Raw genomic sequence first — 14,380 nt, 5'->3', positions numbered from 1 at the left:
TACCAACCTCTCTTGGAAAAATGCGAATGGCCATTGAAAGAAGAAGCTGTGAAAGGGAGGAATTTCAACAAATTACTGAGGAAAAAGGCAAGAAAATATACAAACGAGCTTTGTGTGTGCTTTGGCAAGTGCATAACTCCTTCCCACACAAAGCCAACAGTGACCAAAGCCAGCCTGCTGCACGAACCACACAACAGGCAACACAGTCAACAAATAAAAACAAGCAGCACAGTTTAGATGATGAGCAGCAGAACGGACACGGACGGTTCCTCAATCAGATTCAGCGATCACACACTGGACAAGGCCACCAAGGCCAAGGTGACGTTGGAGAATTACTACAGTAACTTGGTGACACAATACGGCGAGCGTAAGCAGCGCCTGGCTAAATTGGAGGCCCAGCTGAAGGACGAAAGTCTAACAGAGTCGCAACGTCAGGAGAAACGCTTACAGCATGCGCAAAAAGAGACGGAATATTTGCGTCTCAAGCGATTACGTCTGGGTGTCGAGGATTTTGAGGCGTTGAAAGTCATCGGGCGCGGTGCATTCGGTGAGGTGCGATTGGTGCAAAAAAAGGACACGGGACATGTCTACGCTATGAAAGTGCTCCGCAAGGCCGATATGCTCGAGAAAGAACAAGTGGCGCATGTACGGGCCGAGCGTGATGTTCTTGTGGAGGCCGATCATCAGTGGGTGGTCAAGATGTACTATAGTTTTCAGGTAAGTGGATCCGACCAAAACAAAAGCAGCAGCAGCCAGTACAACAGGCAGAAGGAATACAAAAGAATTGTGTTTAAAACGGCAGAAAATCAATAAACCAATACAAGTGCAACTAGCAAAATGGCAAAGCAGCGCCTAATCATATGGTCTGCCTTTGTTTTTGTTGCGCGTTGTCTTCCTCTTCCCAATGAAAGCTCAAAGCCACAGGCGAACGTGCCTATAGTATAGTATGCCATACAAATTAAACTGCCTGGATGCACTCGTAGCGTGTTTTCCTTATATTATAATAATGTCCTCTATTAAGAGGCTTCACAGTACACATTTACCTGCAAATACTGCAAAATACTGAGCTTCTTTTATTTTGGACTGCAGGATCAGGTCAATTTATATTTGATAATGGAGTTCTTGCCTGGCGGGGACATGATGACGCTGTTGATGAAAAAGGACACACTATCCGAAGAGGGCACACAGTTCTACATCAGCGAGACGGCGCTGGCGATCGACTCGATACACAAACTCGGTTTCATACACAGGGACATTAAGCCTGACAATTTGCTGCTCGATGCTCGAGGGCATCTCAAGGTGAGCGAAGACAGTGAGCATACCAGTCTCTTCTTCAGAACTAAACCGCTTTCCCGTTTGCCGTTCAGCTCTCCGATTTTGGACTATGCACTGGTCTGAAGAAGTCACATCGAACAGACTTTTATCGGGACTTGTCGCAAGCGAAACCATCAGATTTCATTGGCACGTGTGCAAGGTGAGGCAACGACAACTGCCATTCCTTTCCATTTGAGTAATATTTTAATTGGGCGTGCATATTTCCGATCCTTTTGCAGTCCCATGGATTCAAAGAGGCGGGCCGAGTCGTGGAAACGGAATAGACGTGCCCTTGCCTACAGCACAGTTGGAACGCCGGATTACATTGCACCCGAAGTATTTCTGCAGACTGGATATGGACCAGCCTGCGATTGGTGGTCGCTGGGCGTCATCATGTACGAAATGCTAATGGGCTATCCACCATTCTGCTCAGATAATCCGCAGGACACCTACCGCAAGGTGATGAACTGGCGCGAGACCCTTATCTTTCCCCCAGAAATCCCCATATCGGAGGAGGCAAAGGAGACGATCATCAAATTCTGCTGTGAGGCGGATCGCCGGTTGGGCTCGCAGCGTGGACTGGAGGACCTGAAGTCGGTGCCGTTCTTCCGCGGCGTCGACTGGGAGCATATACGGGAGCGACCAGCGGCCATACCCGTTGAGGTGCGCTCCATTGATGATACGTCCAATTTCGATGAATTTCCTGATGTCTCGCTGGAGATACGTAAGACTGATCGTGCTCCTCCTGACTGACGTTCTTATGAATGAATAATTCAATCTCCTTTTCAGCATCAGCGCCTATACCGCAGGGCGGTGAGATTGCCAAGGATTGGGTCTTTATCAACTACACGTACAAGCGATTCGAGGTGCGAAATTTGGAGTGAATCAGGACTCGTAGCAAAAGCAGGAGAAGGAGCAGAAGCAGTAGCATCTTCGAGGTTGCCGCACTTTGCCACCCATACTCGTATTTTCACCACCATAGCCGTCGTCGCCGTCGCCGTCTCTCTAACACCATCACCACCAAGAGCAAGAGCATTCTCCACGCTAAACAAAAACTTAATTTTCCTTTTTGAATATCTTACCTACATGTGTATTTAAATACTAGCTAACATTTGTGATTCCAAACGAAGAGAAAAGTGAAGATAGCGAGATCTAACGATTGTGTGTTGTATGTAAAAATGTTTTGCTTAAAGCGCCACCTGCGCCACCCTCCTTCCCCCTCCACCCAGCTGTGGGGCAGAGGGCATCTCTCAAATTAAGTTAAATACTATACTAATCCTCCCATGTCCTTCCATTGGCCTTGTTCACCCACAAGCCTAACCGTTTGAACGTTGCGTTTCTAAACAAAAAGCAAAAGTAGATGTTTGAGCCACTTAGGGACCCATTTGGCAATTCTTTACACCTATTATTTACTTTACTTCGTTGGGCAGCAGAAAAATACCCATCAACTTTTTTATTTAGCCAATTGAGAAATGTTATAAATTTTAGGCACGTTATTTATACATACCTACGTACATATATGTTTTGTATCAATTTCTAATGAGCCGAAAACACTTTATAATTATTAAACCATGCAAAACCACAAACATCTTTAAACAAAACAAAAAATAATGACAAACCAATCACACAAATTAGTTACTAATGCCACCCAAGCCCAAAAACAAACCGTTTATATATATATGCATATATGTATTGATATATATATCGGCTTCGTTCTATGTACACAAAACCCCCACTACCACTAAAACACCCACTCCCCAGATCCCATATTTTAGACATTGTATTGTAGCTCTTTTCCTCCGGTGGAGTTCGTTCTTCTGCGTTCTATGTAATTCTCGTAATTGTAGTTCGAGAGAAAAGTGAAATTACCAAGCTACCGCTGGCGAAAATGCAAATACAAAACGTAAATGCACCGAATTATATAGCAAAACAAAACACTCAATCCCCGAGCAGTTGCGCGAAAGCAAACTTAAAGTAATTGATAAACAAACAAGTTTTAAGAAATTATTTTTGGTAATAGAATACAATAATAATAAGCATAATGATAATATGGATAATAATGCAACACCAGCAACATGATGAACGCAATAATAATAAATGAAACATGTGCATAATAGTACCAACTAACAACTAACAAGAAATCCACATATTATGAGAATCTATCGTCAATCAGATTTCCTTAGCTGCGAGCGGATAAATCGTAAAGCTATAGCTGGTGTTTTTCGAATTTTGCCGGATAGCATACACCTATCCACTTCCATTCCATTCCACTTCGTTTGCGAGATAACTAATCGCATTTTGTTGATCCACCCTTCGGATGGGGGACGTCCCAGGTAGGCATGGGACCAACGCGGCAAGGTTATGCTCCCCCTGCCGCTTTGCCGCGTTTCCGCTGCAAGTTTCATATTCACCGTCGAAACAGTTGATAGCGGGATCTACAATCACCACATTAGCTGGGATCCACACTGTTAACACGAACATATTCACTCCGACATGATCTTTATATGGTATTAATATGTCCGGCCACAGCAGGGGAGCTTCTTGAACGCCACTTCCATGCCAGAGATGCTATTGCCCGGATCTGTAACGATTGGGGCTGGATGGAATCGTTGATAAAGCTGTACTGATCCCCCCATTTGGTCCATGTATTTTCTCTGGGAGCGTATCGGCTCTAGCATAGAATCGATCACAATATAACAGCCAGTGCCTTTCACTCCCGTCGAGCATGGGACCAGGTAAGGTTCCGATTAGGGCGCGATACCCTCGCTGGAACTTCAGGCAGGGATCCGGATAATCGGGTATCGTGTCCCATGATCTAGTCAGGCCGTCAACGAGGATCCAAAGTAGGATCCTACTATTTAGAAGAATCATTATAGATATTTGACTACCAAACCAACTACTACGCTCATTAGCCACTTCGAGTATTGGTACATGCATAATTTAAAAGTTTCATAAAAAAAGGAACAAAAAGGAACACGACACAAGATAAGCTTTTGTACATTTAGATGTATGTATTTTTATTTTTTGTTCTTTTCATCTGTCACCCCTCTCTGCCGCTCTGTTGGCCACGCTTGTTTTGTGGTGTTCTGCCAGGTTTAATTGTAACTTTACGAGAGTAATGCAACAACATCCGAAACGAAACCATCACAGAGACTGACATTAAGGATTTCGTGTCGTGGCGTGGCGTGGCGTGGAGTGGCGTGGAGTGATCTGTTCGGTCGGCAATAAATGTCTCCGAAATTCAAATTTTAGATTACTTTACATCTGCGTGTATGCTGGAATTTGAATATACAGCTAGCAGTTGTTTAAAGTTATATATATACGTATGTATGTATGTTGGTTTGTATTTATGAATGTATTAGCATATGGGACTACAGACTATAAGAAAGGTGTTACATCAGCTGAAGGCTGAGGCTGAGGGTGACGGCAAGAAACTTTACAATCGGGAAAACCCTACGAGACACATTTACACACAACTAGCTAACTGTTATTATTATTTTATTTTGTTAATGTTTTACATTTTGGTTATTGTGAGGGCGTGGCGTGATAGGGCTGGGGCTGGGGCTGGTGGTGTGGGGGTGGTGTTGAGGCAGGGATAATATGAATAGAGAGGGTGGTGTGTAGTTTGAATTTCATTTATTTCCTGGCTACCGATCAGTTATTTTTGTTTGAAATCTTTATTGGATGCTTGTAACGGGCAGTAGTATCCATTAAATTATAATAGTAAAATGTTAAAAGTTTAACTATGTGCTTAGAGTCTAATGAAAAATGTATACATAGAGGAATATGTACTCGAATTGTAATTCCAGAATTTGTGTCATCTTCTCTTTGTTGGTTGGGTTGTCCTTCCCCTCAATCAATGCAAAAGAGTTTGCAATCTGTGTGGGGTTTGGGGAATTGGGTTCAGTTTCGTGTTCAGTGTCGGGTTGTGATGGGATGGGATGGGGTGGCTGTGGCTCCCTGTTAGTTATGCTATGCGCCTTGCAACTATTACTAAATTTAATTTAATTTAAATTGAATTACAAGTAATCTGTTTAGGTTTTGTTACGTTCAAAATGTAGCTTAATTAATTTTCTACGCCTTTGCACTTGCTTTGATTTTTGCTTGCTACGTTATTCTCTCATTTTTAATTAATTATATTTTTGTTGTTCTTTTTTTATTTATTTTGTATTTTTTGTTGGCTTGCCCTACGTTCAATAGTAAAATGTATATATATATATATCAATACATATATATATTTATATAGTTATATGTACGTTAAGAATTACATTAATGTAGGACATAAGTCTAAAAGGATAGAGGCTTGCTAATGGGCTTCGAAGTGTGGGTAAGGGATTGGGACAATAGGGAGGTATAGGAAAAGGGGGAACTTTGTATATTCGTATTATTAGTAGTAAAATTTGTATGTACATTTCGTTAGGTTGCTTAGGACTGATCATCGATCAACAGCATGACCTGCTGCGTTGTCGCTTGCGGATTCCTTGTGCACTCCACCTGATGAGCATTCCAATCCTTGCGCTGGCAAAACTCCGAGCAGTACGGCGTCTTCCGGCACAGCGAGCATTCAGCCAATGCCTCGCGGTTACAGTTGGCGCACTAGTCAATAAATTAAAGCAAATGCTCGTATTAAAAAAATTCGGGTGAATTCGGTGTCAAGCGAATTTACCTTTTTGGCCGATATGATCTCATTTCCGTGCAGGGAGCCAGATATATTTGGATCATCGATGTCCGCGTGAACCTGTACGCGCATCGCACTGACCGCCGCATCGCGCTCCTTTTGCAAAACCTCGATGCGACGCTCGTACGACTGCTTCATTTCGTTGAGCAGACGCTTAAAGTCATTGGTTGCCTTGACCATGGTGCAGTAGACATGCTCGATGTTCTTCATCGATTGACTGTTGTCCAGGACGGCAATGGAGGCCCCATCATTGATGTTCACCACGAACGTTTCACGCTCGTAGGCATTGCCCATTTGCGATTGGTCAACCAGCTCGGTGGAGGTGTCTAGGCTGTCGTTTAGCGCCGCCCACGGCTCATCCTTAGACGTGATGTTCTCCTCGGCCAAAAACATGTTCTCATCTACAACGGTGGAGGTTGCCGCCACAGCAGCAGCCGCATTGGCCGCCGACATATCTATATTGTTGTTGGCGCTGTTACCGCTCGTATTGTTGTTATTGTTGTTAGTGTTGCTATTATTATTGTTGTTGCTATGATGGGTATTACGCTTGCGCTTGGGACCAGGCTCCATATCGAGATCCGTTTGATTTCGCTTTCGTCGCTTGTACGGTGTGAATAGACGTACAGGACCGGATGCTAAATTCAATCAAATTTGGTTTAAAAATGCTCTTCTATTCGACCAAATGTGTTACAGTGAACCCGCCAGAACTACATTGGTTGCCCGTACTCTCCACACCAATCAGTACAGCCTACTCTCTTCTAGCTAACCAACAGTTGATGCGGATAAAGTGAAACCGAATCGTTTTATAATCTATAGAACTGTAGTGGCAGTGCAACTGTAGTTGTGTGGCGAGTTCACTGTACTTGGGAAGGCCTTAATGAATGGACCGAGGTGCTGGTGACCAGGGTTTATGGTTTTTGTTCGTCTCACCTGACTCACCTGCTTCATCGTCGCAGCAGACGGTGCAGCTGCAGTTAGTTGCATGGGGCGTGAGTGTGCCCTCGTCGATGAGCGATTGTAGCGACTTGCCACCGTACTTGATGGAGCGCTTCCAGTCTTTGCTCGAGCCCCGGCCGCACACATTCTCGAACTCGCTGGGCGTGTGCCACTTCTCCTTGTACTTGACGCAGCGCCCACGGCCGCCAGATCCCAGTTTACTGCGATATAGTTCGGCGCAGGTGGTTTTACAACGGATCTGGAAGACCTCCATGTGTTGGGTTGATGTGTTCTCTGCCCAGCCGGTGGAGCCCGTTGGTTGACCACCGCCACCCGCATGCTCGAGGACAAGACTGTCCTCGCTGGGGGCCCTGCTCCCAGAGCCGTCATGATTCAGTCCAAGTGTGTTGGTGGCATTTGTGTTGGCTCCAGCACTGTTGGAGCCCCCTCCTCCGCCGCTGGCCTGTGTCTGCTGCTGCTGGATGACGATCGTCTTGAGGTCGTTGCCCATGCTGACCGTGCCACCGGAAAGGTAGCCATTGTTGTCGACGCACAGCATCGGCTTGAAGTGGGTGGGGAGCTGATCGGGCGTAATCACATTAAAGGTGGTGCCGGTTATCATTGATCCGATGGGCAGTGAAACTGGCACAGAGACAACACCGCCTCCTCCTGCTCCACCACCGGAGCCGCTGCCGCTGTTGTCGTTTGAGGAGGATGTGACCATGCGAACCTTAGAATCCAACTGCATTACCATAGCGCACATATTCCAACGTTCGTCACATGAATGTGGTTGAGTGTCCAATTGCCAATTGTCGTATTTGTATTTTCGATTCGTGTAGTTTTATTTCAAGCGATGCGATGCGATTTGCCAAGGAATCAAAGAAGAAAATTCGAATGTAAGTAAACAACACAGCATGGGAAAAATGAAAATCGGTATACACAACAATTTGCGCCACAAAATCTGATGGCTTGGGGAGGGGGTGCGGGAGCGTGAGCGTGAGCGGGTGGGGTGGTATGTGCTGTACGTCGGCGTTCTGTGGGGGTTGGGATTGGATTGCCCAGTGGGCCGCTTGCTCCGCTTGGAGCAGGCCAACCCCCCTCCACCCAACCCACTACCACACATGCACGCACACATGGACAGACTTTTCACTACTGCGCAGAGCAGAGCAGAGACGGAGCCAGTGGCAGTGGCAGTGGCAGAGCGCGAGGAGCCAGAACCAGAATCAGAATGAACCACATTCGGATCCGGAGTCACATGCACAGACACAGCCACAGCCACATCCACCCTTACCGCCAAGAGACAAATTTTGTTTCTGTTTCATTACCTGGTGGTGATGATGATGATGGTGATGGCCCGGGCTTTCTAATATCACCTCTTCTTTCACAACATCGCGCACATCGTCGGCCAAGTCTTTCACTTCACGTATCCTGCTTATGTGCAGCTCAGTTGCAGTGGAATCGACCTGTTCCATTATTGGTGTGCCACTAGCGCACTGAATTCACTTTCACTTGTTCTACCACTAATGTTTCCACTTTTATTTCTTAATATTAACTCATCGAAGTGCTGCGAATTGCAATTGGACGTCTGTTGTGGTTGGTGCGTGCTGTTGCTGTTGCGCCTGCAGTTTGTGTTTCCCGCGCACACCATTTACAATTTACATGTGTAGTTTGTGGCATTCGCGTTGGCGATTCATTTTCTTCTATTTACAGTATACTATATATTGCAATTTACATTTTTTAAGCTAAAAACTTTAAAAAATCTCTTAAAGTTGATATCCTCTTCTTCTTCCTCATGATCAGTGTGACCGAATATACCGATGAAAAAAGGAACGTAGCCCTCGTAAGCCCCCTTCATTTAAACAGGATAGTAACTTGAGTTGAGCTGCGAAAAATAATACTGTTTGTAGTTTTTCTTTTCCAAAAAAACAAAATTTCCACGATATATTTCACCAGAACTGCACTAAAATTCTTCAAATATCATCATTTTCGTGGAGCGTATTTTAGTACCCACTAGTCTACAATGGGTTAATCGTTCTCTCTCCATGATCAGAAATCATATTCCTCGATTTTGATACTCGGCTTAATAATGCTAGCTAACTAGGACTTTCAGCCCTGAAAAGATAATTTTACCCGATTGATGAATCAATTTTCTGAAATATATGGTTATTTTAAGAACTCCTTTTTATTTGATTGGATGTAAGATAAGGCTTAAACAAAAAAGGTCAATGCTGCAAACGTAAGTGTGCTTGAAATGTAACGTGTGTGTATGGAATGTTGTGTAATTTCTTATATGTTTCTGGTATTTGAACACTTGTTGCTTGTCAATATAATATAATATAATTTAGTATAATAATATATAATAATAATATATAATATACTCTATTTCCTTAAATTAATATTAAAATACTGTTTCCCAAGCTGATTAGAAACGTCTATAACGTCTTTTTTCACAGATTGACATTTATGGACCTATGATATTTTCTATATTGAATCTATATTTCTACATCCTGGACTCGAAGAGCGGGAATGGATTACCTTGCATAATTTCATCATTTTGTGGCACAATGTGACAAGGATATAAATGCAATCAATTGGAATAAATGATGCAGGGAGGAACGATTTGAGAGATAAAAAACTAAAAGAACATGCGTATGGAAGTTTTTATACTCTTTTTTCTTCAGTATACCTTTACAAATTTAATTTAACTTTAATGATATATACCGATATACAGCACATAAAATATATAAACTATACAGAAAAGTATATAATATACCGTGAATGGGGATAAAACATGAATGTGGTATATCGATAGCTGATGCCGATAAGTTCCATCTATTAAGCTGTTATGATATTCGGCTTTGATAAATTTGCTGCGAAGAGAGAGAGATGAGATGAGCATGATAGAAAGCACGCAAAATTAGTGTTCGCAGCCGTCTCTAAAGACATCTCCCGGCTGTCAGTCGAATAAATGAGGCACTATTTCTGACAAAATTATGTTCGGAAAATTGAGACAATCAATCAATCCAGCTCAACTGGAAAACCTACTGGACGCATATATCTCTCTCGCTCTTATGCATGTTTTTCTCTTTAGGCTGTCTCTGTCTTTTTCAACTTCCATATATTTAGCTCGGGACAGAGTGTGGCCAGATGTACATGCTCTACGGTTACACTGTTGTTTGCTTACAAAAAAAAATCAATTTAAAATTCAAAATTTTTTATAAAAGCACTATTGGCTTGCTATACTACTATATACTATATTTGTGGACGCTGTGGCGCTGAAGAACGACAATGCCCTGAGAAAGCTCCTCAATATTTGGGTCGACGAAAGATAGAATTTCTATATTTCGCTCCTGCACAGGTTGCCTTTCCAGTATTAATCGGCTTTTATTTTGGCTGATCTAAGTACTCGTCTGCGAAAAAAAAGGGCATGGCATGCATTTTTATCGTTTCCTTACGAATATCATCCCTGATTTCGTCAATGGAGAATTTTGCTGATCTAAATCCTATGCTTTTAAAAAGATAAAACAAATATACAATTAATAAAACGTGAAGTTTATAATATATTTGAAAATGTTACCGTTGTACATTGATGTATCAGGTCGGATTAGGGTTGGATCTGTCATGGACGGATGGCCCATCTCTATCGCGACATCCATCTATCGGTCTATCGGTCATAGTTGTAAATAAAATGGTAAATAAATGATAAAATATAATCCTACAAAATCAGAATGTAATGTTCCTTATTTGCAGGCCGATGTAGATGTCTTTATAAGTAATTACACCCTTGTAGATCCAGAAATTTACCAGCTATGGATCGAAGGGTTTTCCTGTAAGTGTTCATTGTACCTTCTACTTATCTGTTGTGATTACAATGTGATTCCCTTGGTAGCAAGCGAAGCCGTCTCCTATTTGAAACAGAAGGGTTTTGGCCATTCCATGGGAGCACCAAGTGACTTGATTGCCTCCGATGTGCTGGACCACTACCGCACCTATTCGCTGATTGAACTATATCTGCACGCGCCCACGAAGCTGATGGAGCAATCCTGCTTCCAACTAGAGCCACATATGCGAGACATGATCACAGAGAAATACTATTCCATTGATGATGTTGTAGCACGAGAAATACTGGGAAAAAAACTGACATCTCGATACCGCAAGGATTTGGATGAAGTGGCTGAGAAGACGTGCGTCAAGCTGAAGTCCTGCCGGTAGGTTGATTTTCAACGCCAAGGATAATTGTTCCTTAATTTCATGCTCCTACGAGTATTAACAGCCGACAATTCGACAACGTAAAGCGCATATTCAAAGCTGTGGAGGAGATGCCTGGCACGCTGACTAACAACATAAAGCAGCACTTCTTCATATCCAACGATCTGGCCAAGTAGGAGGTGTCTGTAAAAAAGTTAACACAGTTTAAAGTTAACTCCTGATTTTTTATAGAAAGTATGCCTGTATCGTGTTCCTGGCCTGCTTGCGCTTTGAAACGACCAAAAAAAAGCTGCAGTACTTAAGTTTCAGTGATTTGTTGACCTGCTCGCACTCAATTATGATATACTGGACCTACACGTACCAGGCAGGTTGAAACACCTTTATATTACTTACTGAAGCGGTCTAAATTGGGAGTTAATTTTATTTTTAGCACACTGGCCCTGAGTACTACGACACCGAAATGGACAAGGAGTTCTTATTAGATCTACGCGAACTGCGCTGCCTGCTGGATAAGGAAAAGGAGATAAAACAGTAGGTTTGCAAGCCTCCCATTATCTTAATATATTTTATATTAATCCTTTTTTACAGCCTTGTATGCCTACGCCTCAAGCCTGTTCTTCTTGAGCGTGCTTTTCACGAGTTGGACGGAAACTTTCGGTGAGGAGTTTAATTGCTTAAAAGTACTGATTCTATAATCATATGTTGCATGATAGCTCGTATTGGCGCGCTCTGATCACAATCGCCTGTAATCTACATCGCAATCGAGAGCTTCGCGATCTTTTTGTTGATCTATGCGATAAACTGATAGACCCTTGGCGTCAGAATGGCTGGAACCGAGAGCAGGTTAATAAATTTCTGTCCTCCATAACACAGAGCGTTCTGGATCTGGAAATTTCGAGGTAAATTATATTTTGATGCATTATTAGCAGTACCTACTGTATTCAAATATTATTTTTTGCAGGGATCAGGAAACACGCTGTCTATGGGATCGTTACATGCAGGTCATTACAATATGCTTGGATAAGATGTATCATATTTAAGTTCAGATTATATCTAGAGTTCATGTTATTTATAAATGTGTGTTTGATAGCCGTAGTTGTGTTTTATTTCGCATAATTTGTTATCCAGTATCTTAGAATGCATTTGTTAAGCTCAAAGAAATAAATATTATGCTGATTTTGAAAAAAAAAAAAAATGTATTCATTGTAATTTTCAAAAAGATGTTATCGATTGTCGCGTTACAAAGCTGCCTCTCCAAAAGTCTGGCATCACATTCATTCGATAGACGAACTGAACACAGTTATCGGACTTGCAATGCAAGAATTTTTGTAGGTTTTTCTAATTGTTACTTTTACATAAATAAGTGGCTGCTTTAAGTGAATGTTAAGCCTTAAAAGCCCCGAAGAAACACAAACGGACGCACTTGCATCAACCGTTTCCATGATGTCCTCTGCAGTTAATAGCAGGTTGCAGCACAAACAAAATGGGGTTGTTTATTTAATTCCCACTCCTATCCTTTGTTTTAAATATTTCAGCGAGAATCAGGAGGACTTGGAAGAGGACTTTGATGATGAGAAACCGGCCAATCGTACTTCGGATGAGAACCGCAAGTATGAAAAATGACGATGCGTGTGGTAGAATCGATAATAACTATTCCATTTGTATCTGCTAGACAAAACCACAGTGAGATCGAGAAGCGGCGCAGGGACAAGATGAACAAGTGCATCAACGAGCTCTCCTCCATGATACCCATGTGCTATGCAATGCAGCGGAAGCTAGACAAGCTCACGGTGCTGCGGATGGCGGTACAGCATTTGCGCGGGATCCGAGGCAGCGGCAGTCTGCATCCGTACGTTGGTGCCGACTTTAGGCCGAGCTTCATGTCGGACCAGGAGTTGAAGATGATAATATTGCAGGCCTCGGAGGGGTTTCTGTTCGTTGTGGGTTGTGATCGTGGACGCATCCTTTATGTGTCCGAGTCGGTGTCCAGTGTCTTGGACTGCACGCAGGCGGATTTGTTGGGGCAGAGCTGGTTCGATGTCCTGCATCCGAAGGATATTGGCAAGGTCAAAGAGCAGCTCTCCTCGCTTGAGCAGTGCCCAAGGGAGCGCCTCATTGATGCGAAGAGTGAGTGAATAGAAGCTAGTAGTTTGGCAAATCCCATGCTTAATTGGATACATTTTTTCTTACTCAGCCATGCTTCCCGTGAAGACAGACGTCCCTCAGAGTCTCTGCCGCCTGTGTCCTGGTGCCCGTCGCTCCTTCTTTTGCCGCATGAAACTGCGTGCCGCAAACAATCAAATCAAGGAGGAATCAGACACGTCGTCCAGCTCGCGCAGCTCCACCAAGCGCAAGTCCAAGCTGAGTATAGATCACAAGTATCGAGTTATTCAGTGCACCGGCTACCTGAAGTCATGGACGCCCATCAAGGATGAGGAACAGGAGGGCGATAGCGACGATCAGACAACAAATCTCTCCTGCTTGGTGGCAATCGGACGCATACCGCCCAATGTGCTCAACTCCTGTGTGCCTACCGCTGTAGAAAATCATCCGAACATCCAGCATGTGCTCTTCATCTCCAGACACTCGGCGGAGGGGAAGTTTCTTTTCATCGATCAGCGGTAGGTTTCCGAGTACATACCCATTCTTAGTCGCGAGTGGATTTATATGGCAATGTTATTTGCTTCTCTCCTTTAGTGCCACCCTCGTGATTGGTTTCCTACCACAGGAGATCCTTGGGACCAGCTTTTACGAGTATTTTCACAACGAAGACATAGCCGCACTGGTTGAGTCCCACAAGATTGTCATGCAGGTGCCGGGAAAGCTCACCACGCAGGTGTACCGCTTCCGCTGCAAGGACAGTAGCTACATTCAGCTGCAGAGCGAGTGGCGTGCTTTTAAGAATCCCTGGACGAATGAGATTGACTACATAATTGCGAAAAATTCTGTCTTCTTGTAATCGGGCATCTGGTTTCCTAATGCCAAACGCCATTGGTTGATAATCTAATTTAATCGTAGCTCATTTTATACCATAATTTTTTTTTTGTTTTTTACCATAATTAAACGCACAAAATCAATTCGAAATTCTTAGAATGGATTTTAGAGATTTAGTTAACTCTCTTTTTCCTATACGTACGACGAGTACGTAGAACTCGAAGAGAATTTTCGCAGAGTAGTATGATATAGTACGTAGAATAATAAACAACGAATAGTTCTTAGGCAGGCACGTTTTGGACGTGATCT

The 14,380-nt window shown here is 43.2% G+C and overlaps 4 protein-coding genes across 6 annotated transcripts; 3 read left to right on the top strand and 1 right to left on the bottom strand.

Annotated features, from left to right (window-relative positions):
• Positions 1–3: 3 nt before the first annotated feature.
• Positions 4–2,900, top strand: trc (Serine/threonine-protein kinase tricornered). Its single transcript, XM_001353590.4, has 5 exons — positions 4–717; positions 1,090–1,299; positions 1,368–1,474; positions 1,554–2,038; positions 2,104–2,900. The coding sequence occupies exons 1-5, from the start codon at positions 238–240 to the stop codon at positions 2,196–2,198; spliced, it is 1,377 nt and encodes a 458-aa protein (XP_001353626.3). The 5' UTR covers positions 4–237; the 3' UTR covers positions 2,199–2,900.
• Positions 2,901–4,349: 1,449 nt separating this feature from the next.
• Deaf1 (deformed epidermal autoregulatory factor 1) lies at positions 4,350–8,749 on the bottom strand. 2 transcript variants are annotated; one of them, XM_015187488.2, is made up of 4 exons: positions 8,254–8,749; positions 6,923–7,670; positions 5,981–6,627; positions 4,350–5,910 (listed from the first exon to the last, which is right to left on the bottom strand). In XM_015187488.2, exons 1-4 carry the CDS (start codon positions 8,398–8,400, stop codon positions 5,740–5,742), a joined length of 1,713 nt encoding a protein of 570 aa, XP_015042974.2. In that variant the 5' UTR covers positions 8,401–8,749; the 3' UTR covers positions 4,350–5,739. The 2 variants fall into 2 exon arrangements, with proteins under 2 accessions (XP_015042974.2, XP_001353625.3); XM_001353589.4 differs by having other exon boundaries at positions 6,932–7,670.
• Positions 8,750–10,390: 1,641 nt separating this feature from the next.
• On the top strand, positions 10,391–12,232 carry Fibp (acidic fibroblast growth factor intracellular-binding protein). The gene is made up of 9 exons (XM_002134939.3): positions 10,391–10,619; positions 10,679–10,757; positions 10,818–11,136; positions 11,202–11,309; positions 11,369–11,501; positions 11,568–11,668; positions 11,726–11,794; positions 11,851–12,036; positions 12,099–12,232. The coding sequence occupies exons 1-9, from the start codon at positions 10,518–10,520 to the stop codon at positions 12,175–12,177; spliced, it is 1,176 nt and encodes a 391-aa protein (XP_002134975.2). The 5' UTR covers positions 10,391–10,517; the 3' UTR covers positions 12,178–12,232.
• Positions 12,233–12,365: 133 nt separating this feature from the next.
• On the top strand, positions 12,366–14,221 carry cyc (basic helix-loop-helix ARNT-like protein cyc). Of its 2 annotated transcripts, none has more exons than XM_001353588.4 (5): positions 12,366–12,465; positions 12,673–12,747; positions 12,810–13,264; positions 13,332–13,758; positions 13,835–14,221. In XM_001353588.4, exons 1-5 carry the CDS (start codon positions 12,452–12,454, stop codon positions 14,094–14,096), a joined length of 1,233 nt encoding a protein of 410 aa, XP_001353624.3. In that variant the 5' UTR covers positions 12,366–12,451; the 3' UTR covers positions 14,097–14,221. The 2 variants fall into 2 exon arrangements, with proteins under 2 accessions (XP_001353624.3, XP_015042973.1); XM_015187487.2 differs by having other exon boundaries at positions 12,386–12,603.
• Positions 14,222–14,380: the final 159 nt, after the last annotated feature.

This window comes from Drosophila pseudoobscura, chromosome X (assembly GCF_009870125.1).
Source record: "Drosophila pseudoobscura strain MV-25-SWS-2005 chromosome X, UCI_Dpse_MV25, whole genome shotgun sequence".
Classification (NCBI taxonomy): domain Eukaryota; kingdom Metazoa; phylum Arthropoda; class Insecta; order Diptera; family Drosophilidae; genus Drosophila; species Drosophila pseudoobscura.
The sequence above is the reverse complement of the archived record's forward strand: the minus strand, read 5'-3'. Positions and strand labels throughout refer to the sequence as shown.